Source organism: Castor canadensis, chromosome 5, assembly GCF_047511655.1.
Source record: "Castor canadensis chromosome 5, mCasCan1.hap1v2, whole genome shotgun sequence".
NCBI classification, from domain to species: Eukaryota; Metazoa; Chordata; class Mammalia; order Rodentia; family Castoridae; genus Castor; species Castor canadensis.
This window is the reverse complement of record NC_133390.1, coordinates 166,764,027-166,780,096: the sequence shown is the minus strand read 5'-3', so window position 1 is coordinate 166,780,096 and position 16,070 is coordinate 166,764,027. Positions and strand designations below refer to the sequence as shown.

General features: G+C 48.5%; 1 protein-coding gene and 1 long non-coding RNA gene across 2 annotated transcripts; one reads left to right on the top strand and one right to left on the bottom strand.

The window, feature by feature from the left end:
* Positions 1–5,973: 5,973 nt before the first annotated feature.
* On the bottom strand, positions 5,974–9,015 carry LOC141423411 (uncharacterized). The gene is made up of 2 exons (XR_012448272.1): positions 8,656–9,015; positions 5,974–8,213 (listed from the first exon to the last, which is right to left on the bottom strand). It is a non-coding gene; the product is annotated as an uncharacterized lncRNA (long non-coding RNA).
* On the top strand, positions 8,070–13,534 carry Fitm2 (fat storage inducing transmembrane protein 2). Its single transcript, XM_020173148.2, has 2 exons — positions 8,070–8,242; positions 10,346–13,534. Exons 1-2 carry the CDS (start codon positions 8,070–8,072, stop codon positions 10,953–10,955), a joined length of 783 nt encoding a protein of 260 aa, XP_020028737.1. The 3' UTR covers positions 10,956–13,534.
* The last annotated feature ends 2,536 nt before the right edge of the window (positions 13,535–16,070 follow it).

Sequence of the window (16,070 nt, the reverse complement as noted above, 5' to 3'; positions counted from 1 at the left end):
AGAGAAGGCTGGAAGGTCCTTAGAGTTGATCTAGGTCACCCCCTCATTTGCCAGTTGAGGAAAGAGGTTCAGAGAGGCTAAGTAACTTGTCTAAGGACACACAGGAACTGGCAGGCTCAGGGCTTCAACTCAGATCTATGTTGCTCCAAGTACAAGTGGGATGAAGGTTAGTCCTTAGAAACTTAAAAGCTATAGATTGTTCTATGGCTAAGACTACATACTACCATCTAAAGATGTGCCCTTGAGTGATAAAGCTATAAAGAAACATGAAAAGAAATGCTATAAAATGCTATAGAAGTACAAGGTGGGCAATGGAAGGGACTCTGACCTTGATCTGGCTGGTGGTTACAAGTGTCACCTCATGACACTTTCATTCATTTCATGTGACTGTCTATATCTGAGTTTTATAATAAAAAGGTTTAAATACAGCAGCAGTAGTAATCTATACAATGGTGCCTGTAACAGTCTTAACTACATGTAAGAATTTTCATCTTCTTTTGGAGGTGGCAACCCTCCCAAAGTCACAGAGCAAATATATCTGGGAACTAAGACTTGACCTGCAGCCTGGGGTATCTCCCCAGCACCATGGTGGCTGCGGCTGGAGAGGCTCACAACCGCTTCAGAGAATCTGACTCCTATGAAGAAAAATCACAAATACCAAACAGCCCTGACAACAACACTGACTCTTCCTCCACTGACCAAAGGGAGGCCGGATGGTCCAGTGGGCGAGGACCAGCGCTGGGAGCTGGAAAGCTCTACGCAGCCTGGAACAAGGCGTGGCCCTTTCTAAACCCGTAAAATGGGAAAAAGAGACAGAAGCCGCCTTATTCAGCTAGTGAGAGAAAATCCATGAGAACAGAGTGCTTGGCCAACAGCACAGCTTGTCCTCTGTCAGTCAGCCTTGAACCCCTCCACAGAAACGCCCTGGATCCCACTGACAGGGTGCCAGATGTCACAACAGTGGCTGCTTTGGGGGCCATACAAGTTTCTTAAAAATTTTAATTGACACATAATGACTCCAAACTCATGGGGTACGGTGTGCCAATTTGCTGCCTGCTGCAATGGGGATTGATCAAGCCAGGAAAATCACATTTCCATCTCCTTAAACAGTTATCAATTCATGAACTGGGGTGAGGCTAAGTGGTACAGCCTTGCAAGCACGAAACTCTGAGTTCAAACCTCAGTACCTTCAAGAGAGTAAGTGGGGAGGGAGAGAGAGGAGGAGGAAGGGACAAGGGAGGAGGGAGAAAATCCTACATAAGAACACCACCCCCCATCTGAGCTGTCCCATCCTTGCCCTCCCAACACCCGACTCCTACTCATCCACATAAATACCTTCCCCAACACACCCCCAAAACCCCTAGTGTGGCACACACATAGCCAAGGACCCCAACAGAAACACAAACACAAGTCACTGTCCAGCAGAGCAGCCTCCCCAGGCATTCTCACAGCTGTCTGCAAGCACAGATGCGGTTCCCCTGAGAGCCTGTGGAGAGAAATACACAAACCCAGACACATGCAAAGTGACCCCCGGGCCAACTGACTCCACAGGTAGGTTCCTGAGTAGACAGACCTGGCTGGGAACGGGCCCCACCACTCCCTCACCACAGGACCTCAGGCAAGACACAACAATGCGTGACCCTTGATTTCCTCTTCTGTGTAATGGGCCTCAAAGATCTCCTGTCATGAAATGAAATGAAATAAAAAAGGATGATCAGAAGCAAATAAGCCACAAGGGAAGGACCTACCTAAATCCCTGGGGACTCAGGTTATAAAATTATTAGTAAACTTGCCTGTGTTGACAGATCTGTGGGTTCAGTATACTCTCAATCAAAATTCCAACAAGGTTTTTGGAGAAAGCTAGATCCCAGATGGTAAACTTTTTTTTTCTTTTCTTTTCTTTTTTTTTGTGGGAATTGAACCCAGGGCCTCATACTTGCTTTCTTGAGCCACACCCCATCCCTCTTGTTTGCATTTTGTTTTTGAGACAGTGTCTCTCCTTCCCTTTGCTGGACTGGCCTCCAACTTCCCACCTTCCTGCCTCTGCCTCCTGAGTAGCTGAGATTACAGATGTGCACCACCATACAGGCTCTGATTGTAAAGTTCTTTTGAAGACGTAACAGACTTGGTAGAAAACTGAAAATGGCCGAGGTTTACTGGGGAAAGTCAAGGTGCTGTACAGAGAGAGGGAAGGACAGGCAGAGGCTCTGAGCCTGGCAGGAGCTGGGTTTCTCTGAAGAACTGAGAGGACAGGTTAAGGAGGACAAGAGGGGACAGAGGTAAGGAGCTTCAGAAGATGTAGCAGAGTTGATTCTTTTTTTTTTTTTAATCGGAAGGTTTTTTTCTTTTTTTTTTTTTGATGCGATTGGAGTTTGAACTCAGAGCTCCAAGCTTGCACAGCAGGCTCTCTACCACTTTAGCCACACCTCCAGTCCATTTTGCTCTGATTATTTTGGAGATGGAGTTCTCAAAAACTATCCCCCCACCCCTTGCTGGCCTCAAAACTTGATCCTCCCAATCTCAACCTCCCAAGTAGCTAGGAGTACAAATGTGACCCAGGCTTGCAGAGTTGGTTCTTATGGGGTGTGGCCTTGGATGCTTTGCCCTGCACCCCATCCAAGCACCCCAATGTGGGTGGGAGGTGAAGGCAGCAGAAAGGAGTGGAGGTAAGATCCAGGTTTAGCCCTGCAGGGAAAGGGATAGCATCCTAGTCCAACCTTCTAGGAACTGATTTCCCACCAACCCCCTAACCCTGGAAGCAGCAGGGGTGCCCCGGGTGTCCTTCCATAATGGACAGCACTAAGAAGTGGCAACCTTTGCATATATGTTCAGCGCTGGGGTTTTGGCAGGGCATTTAGAGGGGCCAAGCAGGGCACACCTGACCCTCCTGGTGTCAGAGCCCAATCGCCCATCCCCGATGTGATCAAGGGGGTGCGGTCAAGGAGGGGGTGCGATCAAGGATGGAGAGGGGTTGTGATCCAGAAGGGGGGTGTGATCGAGGAGGGGGTGAGATCGAGGAGGGGGGCGGTTCCCTGACCGGGAGGGAGGGATGCTCTGCGCTCCCGCCTCGCCCTGGCCCTGCAATCCAGAGTCAAAGCCATGCCCTCGGGGACTAAGAAATCCTCGCCCTGGTCCTGGGCAGCTGCACAGCCAGGTGTGGCCGCGGAATTTGCTGCGTCGCAGGCCTGCGCAGCTGGAGCGGAAAAGGCCCGGCGTCAGCGCCCCACGCCTGGCCACCCGCGCCCCGGGACGGCGCGGCACATTCCTGCGGGGCCGCGGTCAACTCCCAGACCTCCGGCCAACCCGCTGAGGACTGAGCCACCCTGCCCATCTGTTCAATGGGGACCGCACACGATGCCTTACTGTCCCACAAACCACCATAAACAACCCCCCCCCCCCAAATCTTTATTTTGGCGGTGACTTTATTGTGCTCCAACAAAATAAGAAAATGAAGCGCGCTATTCCTACTTATTTAGGGAGGAAACCCCTTAAGTGAGTTGACCTGGGCCACCCAGGCTAGACTTGAATTCACATCTGAGTGCTTCACTGATGTACTGCCCAGCAACCCTATCACCTGTGACCTGATAAGCTTTGCAATCGCTGTGGCCACGAGAGTCCTTAGCGTTCCCAGGCAGCGATCAGTGGCCCCTTCCATCCAGATGCTAGACCTTGTGGGGTGGTGGTGGTAAACCCTTTGTTCAATCTTAGTCTAATCTCAGCTGGACTGTTAGCTGTGTGAACTTGACCTAGTTTCTTAGCCTTTCTGTGCCTCTGCATTTGTGGGGTCCTTGTGAGAAGAAGAAAAGTCAAGAGCAGTTAAACACTGAGCCCAGAGCCTGGCACTTCCTTAAGGCTCAATCCAACAATGGCTATGCCCAGAACCTAGCATTTTATTTGGTCTGGCGTGCCTTGTTCTGTGGTGGTTATTATTGTTTGCTTATGTATTTGTTTTAACACCATTTTGGGAACATAAATAGATAAGATTTATGAAATATGTTATGGTTTAGTGACTGTTTTTAAACCACACTCCTATGTGACTCTCTGAGACAAAGAAGCAGAGAATAGCCTACGTCATCCAAACCCCTCCATCCAGGGCCTCCTCCACCCTGCAGGCAGTCACTGCCCCACACCGGGACCTCCATTTGCTTGCTTCTCTTTCTGGTTTTACTGACACTCTTTCAGGCAGTCAGGCAACTCCTCCCTGGGTCCTGTGACTGCCAGAGACAGTAGGGTCTGGAGTCTGCAGGAGGAGGGAGCAGGAGGCTCATCAAGGCAGCTCTGGGGTCCCTCCAGCCTGAGGATGAGCAAGGCTGGGTCCTGCTGACCTGGGCCGGGGTGGGCCCAAATGATGAATGAAAGTCTGGGGCGTGTGCTTTGGGGGCTGAGCACAACCCTTTCCCATAGGGCAGTGAAGCAGTCTAGCCTCTGGCAGACACCAGCTTTGCTCAGCTGCCTCACTCCAGGGAGTGGCCAGAGGTTAATGAGAAGCGAGGCATTGCAGGAACTGGTGCTCAGATGCCAGCTCCTGCTGGCCAGCCAGGCGCTCTGGGCTGGGAGTTACCCGGCTGCCTCTCTCCCTCCCAAGTTGGAGGGAACATTTCCCACATTCCAGCCAACAAAAGGGCGGCTGCTGGTGGCTCTTCCTGGAACGAAGGTTTCCCACTGCTCCTCTAGCTCAGCCCTGGCCAAGCCTTCAGACCTTGGCTTAGAGGGATATCATCTCTCCCCTGACCCTTTCTTCTCCATGGGTCAGGCATTCTCAGCTGAGCCCACTATCCTCCCATCACAGCCTCTTCCAGACTTCATAGACCAGAAAGCACTTTGCATAGCCATTAGTTTTTGGTTATTTCTCTTCTCGTTAGAAAGAAGTAATTTAAAATTTAAATTTCATTTACTACCTGGGTGTGGTGAGGCACACCTGTAATTCCAGCTACTAAGGAGATGGAGGCAGGAAGATCATGAGTTTGAAGTCAGCTTAGGCAAAGGTATGGAGACCTGAGACCCAGTCTCAAAAACAAAAATACAGACAAAAGGGCTGGAACCAGGGCTCAAGTGGAGGAGTGTTGCCTAGCACGTGTGAGACCCTGGTTCAATCCCCACTCCTACCAAAGATAAAAACAAAACAAAACAAAACAAAAAAACTGAACTGCTGGAGTGGCTGAAATGGTAGAGTGCCTGCCTAACAAGTGTGAGGCCCTGAGTTCAAACAACAGTACCACCAAAAGTAAATAAATAAATAAGTACCTTAATTTCCTTTAGATCAGTGTATTAATGCTGATTCTTTAGGCTGGGGTGTAGTTTAAAGGTAGAGTGTGGGCAAGGCCCTGCCAACAACAACAACAGTAAGTTATTAAATGTATTCAGCAAAAATTTTTGGAATGCGTGGTGGAGGTCAGACACCATTCTAGACACTCGGGGTGCATCAGTGAATAGGAGCTGAACTCAAGTTGGTGAGAGAGAAAATAAATAAATGAATAAGTAGATTATAAAGTGTATTTAGATAGAATTTTGATGGAGACTCCCAGTTTAGAAAGAGCTTGGGCCAGAGCACAGTGGAGGCTATATGCTTCTTTATCTTCTTTGCACTTAACCAAGTGATACAGGTACTTTAAAACAGACAGAATTCATTGTCAAAGTCAAGAAAGTCAAGAGATCTTAAAAGAAACAAACACTCTCACTTTGGGGGTTCTATTCTAGAAGAATTTAATTCCCTATGAATCACAGACTTTTTTTCTTTTGCAGTGCTGGGGTTTGAACTCACGGCCTACACCTTGAACCACTCCACCAGCCCTTTTATTGTGATGGGTTTTTTCAAGATAGGATCTCAAGAACTATTTGCCCCATCTGACTTTGAACCAGGATCCTCCCATTCTCTGCCTCCCAATTAGCCAGTATTATAGGCATGGGCCATCAGTGTCTGGCTTGGGGTGAAGCCTTTTTAAAAAATATATGAGAACCACTCTAGAGACCTGCTGAGGTTTTGAAGACTGAGTTTAATCTGTTTTGTAAAAATCTCCAGAAATGAAGCTGCAGGGTTTTAAACAAAACAAACACATTTCCTTTTATTTTTCAGAAATGCAAATCCTGGCAACTGTGAGGAAGTGCTTTTCAAAATGGCCCCTCTGGGTGAGATCCAGGGTTTCCATTCACCAGGTGCTCTTTCCCCTTTGCTTGGGTTGGGGAACAGCACCTGGATTTTCAGTGGGGGAAGCACCAGCTAATCTGTGATGGAGCTTCGACTCAAACCCGGCCTCCTCCCTTGCCCACTAGGCCAAGTTGAGCACTAGGTCAGTTGAGCACTGACAACCTTAAGCAGACAGTGGCTTCTGATACTACTTCCAAGCTGCAGATCCCTTTCTGGCCGTGTTGTTTTTATTCCACAGCATGAAAAGCCAAAATGGTGTAATTTTTGTTGCATTTTCTTTTTGAAACTAGCAATCTGAAGGCCCAGAGACATCTTGCCATAGAAGAACTCTGATCAGATAAATGCAATTTACAGACATGAAATCATCTTTTGATAATTTTAAGGAACTATTACTTTTCATTTCATTATTGATTCTCTGCAGAGGATACTTTAGACATCAGGTAGGCACAAATCAGTGTTTCCCAAACTGTGGTAGCTATTCTCGGTATAGGGACACACGGTTATTTTAAGCAGCCAGCAATGATGAGTATTTCAGTAGAAATGTTTTCTTTGTATAGAAGAAACATAGCTGGCACACAGAGTCCAGGATTTCCTGGATAATTTTGTTTGGGCAGGTATTCAATAGGTATTCAAGTTTAAAATGTGCGTTGTTTAAAGAAAATGTTAAGTTAACAATGAAATTGGTGGTATTTGAACATGACAAAAGTAGTAAAAGTGGCTGCAATGGGTTGAATTATGACCCCTCCCCCACACCCAAAAAAGATTTGTCCAGTTCTAAGACCTGGTGCTTGAGAATGTGACCTTTTTTGGAAACAGTTTTTGCAGACATAATTAAATTAAGCATCTCAATATGAGATTATCCTGAATTTAGGGTGTGCCCTAAATCCAATGACCAGTGAGTATCCTTATAGAAGACAGGAGAGAAGACAAAGAGAAATAGGAGCGAGAAGTCCACGTGAAGATGGAGGTGGAGGCTGGAGTGCTGGTGACACAGCCGGGGAGTGGCAAGAATAGCCAGTTGTCACCAGGAGCCAGGACAAAGGTCCGAAAGGGATTCCGCCTCAGAGCCTCCAGAAGGAGCCATCCTGCATCCCTGGTTTTGGAATTCGCCAGAACTGTGAGAGAATAAACTTCTGTTTCTTAAACCACCAAGTTTATGGTCATTTGTTACAGTTGCCACAGGAAACTAAGACAGTGGCAAAGGAAGGACTCAAGGCTGGGAAACCCTGATTTAGACTCCAGCTCAGCAGGGGGTGGAGGGTGAGCTCTTGATAAACTGGGTGCTGGGTCACCCTCACTTCATGTGATCTCCATTACCTACCACCTCCCAGCATTTTCATTCAATACACACAGCTACTGGAGGTAAAATTAAAATGTAAGATTTAGCATTTAAAATTGGTAATTATTTTCTGGATTTACTTTCCCTATACTTGGATCACCATGAGGAACCTCTGGGTTTATAAGCTTGTTCTTGGGAAAGGCTCATTAACTCTTGTCTTCGTCTCACAGATGAGAAAGCCAGGTGGAGGAGCTGTCTCCACTTCTCCAAGAGAGACTAAATATTGCTGTGACCACTGCTCCAGTCCTACAGGGCTACATTTATTCTTCCCTAATCTGCAAATATTCCCACAAGGGACCAGAGCAAGACGCAGAGGCCAAATGCAGTATTGAGAGCGCGCCGCTAGGCGGCGAGGTGGAGACGGAAGAGGACAGGACCAGCGCGCAGGATTGCAGACCCGCGCGGTGCAGAGACCGCCCGTGGCCACGAGAGGGAGCGCACGCGCTCCACGAGGGGGTGGAGCCTGGGGGGGAGGGAGGGGATGCGCGCATGCGCACAATGGAAGTGGCGGCGCCCGCGCGGGCGAAGGACTAGACGGTGGCCGAGAGGGCGCCCGGAGGTGGACGGTGGCCGACGAGGTTCGGCATGGAGCATCTGGAGCGCTGCGCGTGGTTCCTCCGCGGGACGCTGGCGCGGGCGGCCGTGCGGCGGTACCTGCCCTGGGTGCTGGCGGCCTCCATGCTGGCGGGCTCGGTCCTCAAGGAGCTGTCCCCGCTGCCCGAGAGCTACCTGAGCAACAAGCGCAACGTCCTCAACGTGTGAGTGCGCCCGGGTCCCCAGTGCGCGCCGCCCCCGACAAGGACAAGCCGGGCTCGCAGCCCGGCGGACGGGTCACTGGGGAAGGGGAGGGGTCCGTCCTTCCTTCGGCGCGTCCCTGGGCGCGGGGACCCTGCAGTCGCTGGTGTCCCTGGCATTTCCAGCCTCGGATTCCCATTGGACAGCCCGAGGTTGACCGGGCAGGCTGTGACAAGCAGGGTCTGTGCGTCTGCGGGGGCCGGAGTCGCGGCTGCCTTTCCTGTCCTTGGAGTGAGGAGCCGTGCCCTGTCCTGTTGGGGAGATGTCACCTCCCTCCAGCCTGCCTGGGTCAGACCCTGTATCAGATCCCCCGTCCCCCGAGAAAGAATCCCATCATCATCTTTTAAGGATTCCTACCCCCGCGCCTTCCCCCCACCTGTGGATCTTTTCCCAGCCTGGGGCAGAGTCCCCATCCGTGCTGGCAGAGGAAGGCAGCCCTCTGGTTTCTGACCTTTCCCCTGGATTTCCTTGGACCTCAAGTCGCCCAAAGTGCATGGCAATGTCCCAGAACAGCAATCCCAGCTTGGCTCTTTGGGACATCTCCTTAACTCCGCCCACCACTTCTTTTCTTTCTTTTTTAACTCCTAGATTGTAAGTTTATTTTACAAAACACTGCTGTGACAATAAAGAGAAATTGAAGGCTGAAACTAGTCCCTGGTGTGAGCCAAATGATTCTGAGTTAGCATTTGCAGGTAGCATCTCCAGCTCAACTTTGAGTATCTGCTTAAAACCCTGGTTTCTGTCCCAGGCAGCTCTGCCGGATGCCTGACAGGTTTTGCTTGGCTCTGCCAAGTCTCTTGTTATTTGTACTAGTGAGGATTTTAGTGACAGGCCCTTGGGTGGTGGCTGATAAGCCACTGGAACTAGGAAAGAGGCTTCTGTCCTTGGCCCGCCTTGGTCTTCACCCATCTTCAGCTGCTGGGCTAAGAATAGATCATGAGGGTTGTAGTGGCCTCAAGTCTTTGGAGTGTGCTTTCTGCTGCTGGTCCCCAGGTCAGCCACCTTTCATGAGCACAGGCAAGGCAGAGGAGGCAGCTGCTGCTTTATTTGGCTTGGGTGAGCTAAAAACCAAAAAACCTGGCACACCAGTCTCTGTTGTTTGGGGGTAGCCATGGATTCTGGTGTTTTGTGCCAAGACACAATGCTAGTTAATGGGAGGAAACTAGTGGTGACTCACTGAATCTGGAAAACCATTTGGTGCCCTCAGCTCTGTCAAATAGCCAAGGAAACTGAGTCTAGAGAGGTGGAGTAACAAGTTAAGTCAGAGTTGGGATTTGAGCCCGGGTCTTCTAGCTTGAAGTAAAGCTCTTCGTTGCGAAACTTTTTGTGCCAAGTAGGAAAGAACAGTGGTGTGGAAGAAAGGGTGTGGGCTTTGGGGCTGCTGGGCAAAGTGAGGTTTGATCTGCTGAATACATAGCCTTGGACAAGGAACTGAATTTCCTGAGCCTCAAATTCCATCTATAAAACGGTTCCGCCTAGGGTAATTGGGAGTGTTCTCTGGAAAGTGAATGTGTGAAAGTGCTAGGCAATTGGTAGATGCTCAATTATTATTTTTTCTCTAAATATCTTAGGGACGATGCTCAGGTATTATTGGTTTCCGAGTAAATAACATAGAGCTAAAATCACAGACCTGGATTTGAATACTGGCTCCACCACTTTTTTTTATGAGACTTAGTTTTTTGTTATTTTTTTTTAACTTTATTTATTTGTTGGTACTGGAGTTTGAACTCAGGGCTTCATGCAGGTGCTCTGCCACTTGAGCCACGCCCCCAGTCCCCAGATCTACCACTTATGTCCTCCACTTTGGCATGACACTTGTCCGTGCCTCAGTTGCCTTATCTGTAAAAATGGGGCTGACAGTAGTAGCTACCTCCTGGAGTTAAGGGTTAAATAAAGTAGTTAGTAAGGGAGGCAGATAACAAAGACTTAACCATCTAGCTGTTAGGATCCACAGCTTTGAATGGTTTCTCTCAGTTCCCCTCCCTTGGGAGCCTAAAGACCCAAGCCATGATGTTGTTTGCTCTCTGACATGTCACCTCTTCACTTGCACTTTCCTCTTCTGTCAGGTACTTTGTCAAAATGGCCTGGGCCTGGACGTTCTGTCTCCTCCTCCCTTTCATTGCCCTCACCAACTACCACCTGACAGGCAAGGCTGGCCTGGTTCTGCGGCGGCTGAGCACCCTGCTCGTGGGCACAGCCATCTGGTATGTCTGCACGGCCCTCTTCTCCAACATCGAGCATTACACAGGCAGCTGCTACCAGTCACCCACGCTAGAGGGGGTCCGAAAGGAGCACCAAAGCAAGCAGCAGTGCCACCGGGAAGGGGGCTTCTGGTATGGCTTTGACATCTCAGGCCATTGCTTCCTCCTGACCTTCTGCGCCCTCATGATCGTGGAGGAGATGGCTGTGCTGCATGAGGTGAAGACAGACCGGAGCCATCACCTCCACACTGCCATCACCACCCTGGTCATCGCTCTGGGCTTCCTGACCTTCATTTGGGTGTTGATGTTTCTGTGCACAGCCGTTTACTTCCATGACTTGTCCCAGAAAGTGTTTGGTACCTTGTTTGGTTTGCTGGGCTGGTATGGGACATATGGGTGTTGGTATCTGAAATCATTCTCCCCAGGACTTCCTCCACAGAGCTCTAGTTTGAAGCAAGACAGTTATAAGAAATAAAAGAGAAACAAGGGGGAGAAGTAGGACAGTGGCTAATCTGTCTTCTACAGATTTTGTTTAGTTACTGGCTGAATTACCCCACTTCAGAGAAGAAGCTTTGCAGGCAGTTTTGGGGTGGGTAGAGTCTGGGGAGCAAGTTCTCAGACTTCTTGGTGACATCACCTATGTCCTAAATAGCACTGTTCCTATCAGGCACTTTAGGACTTGACCCTTTGTCCCTAGAGGGAAGCAATAAGGCTCAGCTAAGTGACAGAATCCAGAAAGCCTCTGTCTGGTCCATCCGTTGTGAGGCCAGAGCCGCAGGACTCCTCTGCTGCTGTCTCCCTGGTTCTAGTTCTCTTCATTTTAGTGACTGTCATTGCTGAGATTTTGACAGCATTTCCCCCTGGTTGATTTTGCATAAGTGTTTATTTACAACAGGGTTCTTTATGAAACACCCAGATGCCTGAGAGACATTCTCTGGTTGTATCTGTTTCCTCTGAGGAATGTTGAATATTTGTACCTGGCTGTGATCAGCCTCCCCAACGGCCGTTAAACTGCGGTGCCTGGATGATTTTTATGTAATGAACAATAATTTTGTGTTCATAGTCGATTGTTATATGTTGGTTTTTGGAGCAATAAGCTTACTCTTTCTTTCTCTTCTAATGTCAGTGAATGCTTTAGAGTTTTTAATAACAACGATGGCTTTGTTCTTTATCAACAAAACTCCTGAAGTCACTCACAGTTTTAAGGCTACACTTTGGCCCATGTAGATTGTTTTGAGGTTTTTTTTTTTTTTAAGAACACTAATTTGTTTTTACAAACCAAACTCTTGGCTTATAGTATTAAATTCCACCTTGTGGGGTTTCCTCTGTTAAGAATAAACCTGGAAAGCAGGCATTTTAATAATTTGATGTATTTTGCAAAATGTGTATTTGTGCCGGAGCTTTCCTGACCATGTGTCAGTGGTATAGACTGTACAGTCATATGATACGTGCATTGGTCACTGTGCAGTGGCCCAAGGCATTTTTATTATTGGACAAGATTATGATAGTTTAGAAGTGAAGTAAAATGTCTCCCTCTGAAGCAAGAAGCCAGCCTATTTGCAAAGACAGGTGGCGTGACCTTGGCCCCACCTCCTCCTACTTGTATCATCCACAGAGCAACACAAAACTTGGGCCTGTTCACTGGCCTTGAACTCAGTTCACCTTTCTTTCCTCCTTGCAGCACTTCCCAGGCACCAACCCTGTTCTGTGCCTTTGCTAAGAATCCTGAGAAGGGATAGATGTTTGTCACCTCCATCCCACAACACACAGTTCCCCTCTCCGCTCCCAGACTTTCTCCTATGAAGCTGCTTTGATGTCTTTTTCCCAGTGGGGCCAGATAATAGCATTGACTAATAAGCTCTACACTTGACTGACTCGACCCAAGCTTAGCTTGTTAGGAGCTGAGCATATCTTCAGGGTAAATCTTTTTATATATGAAGATATTTAAAATATGTATTTCATATCCTATTGAGCTGCAGTCAACTTTAAAGTTGATTAAAAGGTAAGGCAATGGCTGTCATTATGGTGCTTTGGCAAGATGTGACAGGTTAACATAGAGGATATGTCACCCCTAGAGTTTTCCACCCATACCCTGGGAGGTGGGACTGGTACAGATGGCAGGGGCTTGTCACAGGGTTGAAGTCTCTGTTTCATGTTCTTGTCACAGGGGTTGAAGTCTGTGTTTCATGTTCAGCACCAAAAGGGAACAGGCACAGTTCTGTCCAGAAGTTCATTTGTCACACTTCAGTCTGCAGACATTTTTCTCATGTGGTCTGATCCAGGCGTAACACTAAATTGATCCTATGGGAGCTGTCAGTTACCCTACCCAGCCTGTGTATGGATGGGGCTTCCACCACTTGCTCACTTTTGGTGCCTCCCCCCACACCTTTTTCCTCCACGGTGCTGGGGATGGAGCCCAGCATCTCACGCATTCTGGGCAAGCCCTCTACCCCTGAGCTATATCCCTAGTCCCCTCAGCCCCCTTGCCTTCTCAGGAGCATGCACTCCCTCCCATGTGAGACGGCATGGCATGAATGATAGGATGCAGGCTTGCGTTGTACCACTCCCAATGGCCATGCGACCATGTGGGCAACCTTGTCTTCCTCATCTGTAAGGTGCAGGTGATACTGTTAGGATTCGAGGAAGGGATGCGTATTAAAGTGCTGACCATATGTGCTTAGTAGGCAATTAGCTCCCCACCTCCTTTCTCTTGACAACTTTGGAATGTTCTAGCTCCTCCAGAGAAGGCAGAGAAACTAACATCTCTTGGGGGTCACTTGGAGTCTGGATCACCCATTGTAATCGTCTCATATCATCTTGTGAAAAGTGTCTGTTGTCCCCAGGAGCTGAACACAAGGCTCTGGGGGCATCTGAGGGCGGAGTCCTGCCGTGAGTATTTTGCCTCTGTGGAGGTCTCTCACTCATTTCCATGTGCATCTGTCATCGTCTGAGTACCAGATTGTATTTAGAGAATGGCTTTTGCCACTGTTATGTATACACAGATCCTGTGTGTAAACAAGCAAATTAAAGTACACTGAAGAGAATGGAATCCCACATTCCAGCGTTTTGTGTGTTCCTTTCTAACGCCCCTAAGGAAGCCCAGAGCCCAGCAAGCAGACCACTTTCTGAGAATGTATTTCACAGCTGTAGTTACTCTTACTTTGTTTTTGCCCAAGTTCTGTGTCAAAAGTTTATATATTTTTTTAGCCTGCCTTCCTCCTCTGATAGGATCCTGAGGTCTGGATCAGCCAGACTTGGGAGCTGTCCCCTCGGCAAAAGGAGAGCTAGGCCTCACGGGTAGAAGGCTGAAGAGCAGTGACAGAGTCCATGCAGATGAGGTCTCCTTGGCAAGTATTTTGCAACTCTGGAGGCCTCCACACACATATGACAGCAGCTTATGTCTTTAGTGCCACCCGCTTGTCAGCCCAACCTGCTTGGCACCTCCCAGTGGTGTCTGTCCAAAGCTCCATGGCTCCAGGAGTAGAATCTCCTCGGGCTGCAGAACATCTCTGTTCATGTTCCTTCCGAGGCAGAAGTGAGTCCACCTTGAGTCTACGTTGTGAGCTCGGAGCTGGGGAAGGATGGTAACCCTCCTTTAAGGAGTTTGTGCTTCAAAGTCCACCCCTTCCTAGCTAAAGCTGTGTGCTAGGTTGCAAAGATGAATTTGACACATCTGTTGAGGAATTTTTACTTTGATGGAGAAGCAGTAGTCTCGCCATAAAGTGTTCTGAGTACTGGGGCAAAGTCAGGGTCTGGGAAGATAGAGCAGGGAACAGCACAGGGAACAACCAGCTGCCCTGGACAATTGGGGGAATATTTTTCTAGAAGGTAATAATTCTTTTGGGTTTTGAGGGGTATAGAGGAGTTCAAGGAGTCTGGTAGAAAAGGGAGCTTGGCAGTGGGGACCCTGTTGTGTTGAAACAGCTCTCAGCCAGGAATCAACACCTGGCTTGGGCTGGGTTCTGCCCCTGCTTTTTCTGCTGTTCTGTGTGACTCATCATATGTGTCTCGGTTTCCTCTTCTGACAAATGATGGGGGTGGACTGGATAGTCTCACCAGCCCTCTCTGCTTCTCTGATCTGCGTGGTGAAAAGTTCTTCCTAGGCTGGTTGTGGCTTTTATTTTTGGAAACAACACGAGAAGCTCCCAGTCAGGGCTGAGATGGCAGCTGGCTGCCTGGTATGTGGAGAGGAAACAGACTTGTGCAGTTACCACCACCACCTCCCCCTCTCTCTACACGCCACTCTGATGAATTCAGACCTGCCGAACCTAACTCTCAGAGTGATGAGCTGTAGAAGTTTAAAAACTCCAAAATCAAAACTTCTGGGTGTGGGGCCTTGCTGGGGATTGAAACCAGGCCTTGCAAATGCTAGGCTTGCACTGTACCCCTGAGCCACATCCCCAGCCCCGACTCTTTTCATTTATTTATTTTTGAGTCAGGGTCTCACTAAGTTGGCCAGGCTGGCCTTGATCTTGCAATCCTCCTGCCTCAGCCTCCCAACTGCTGGGATTATAGGTATGTGACACCATGTCCAGCATCAAAACATTTTTGATAGCTATCAAGAAGGTAGGTTCTGTTAGGAGAAACCCCATTAGAAATGGCTCTGGCAACCTCAAATATAGTACCTGGGATGTTTTACAGTTGAACTCACAGTACAGAGAACACATACTCTCTTTGCCTAGGGGAAGAGGGTAGCAGATTGGTGCCATCTATTTAGATGGTGCCCTGATAGTATTCACACTTTAAAGTGTGCAGATCCACCCTTCTTGGTGTAGGAGTTTGCACTATGAAACACTTGTAGAAAGATTTTGCTACAGTTGTCTGCATGAATGAAAAGTCAAGAACCCAAATGCCAGTCAATTACATGAATGACAGCAACTCTAGGTCAGTAATCTAATGCAGCCACTGTGAAGAATGAGTAATGTTGTATCAACCATGGAGTCTGGAGGCACAAAGATCTGGGCTTCGGCTATTTTTTTTTTTTCGTGTGTGTGTGTGTGTGTGTGTGTGTGTGTGTGTGTGTGTGGTTCTGGGGTTTGAACTCAGGATCTACACCTAGAACCACTCTGCCAGCCCTTTATTGTGATGGGTTTTTTTGAGATAGGGTCTCGTGAACTGCTTGCCTATCCTGGCTTTGAGCTGTGATCCTCCTGATCTCTGCCCCCTGGGTAGCTTGGATTACAGGCATGAGTAACCGGTGCCCAGATTGGGCTGTTAACTAGTTGTGTGTTCTTGATAAGGTTGGTCTCTGAGCCCATTTCTGGAGTATAAGATGATGCTAATAGGGCCTCGTTTCCCTCAGCAGCTCAACCCAATAGTTGAGCACTGAGTGTACTAAGCTCCCTGTGAGGCTCAGGGGATGCAGCATTAGTTCAGAGACTCAGGCCTACCTTCAGTGGGTTACCATCTAGCTGAACAAGGATGGTAGAATGGACAACACCCAACAGTACCCTGAGTGTCCGAAATGGAGTGTTTGCCCGACTTACCTGTGTTAGCAGACTTTACCTCACTGTGATAAGTACCTGAGAGGAACATCTTAAAGAGAGGTAAGATTTGTTTTCATTCACAGTTTCAGTCCAAGCTCTGCTGG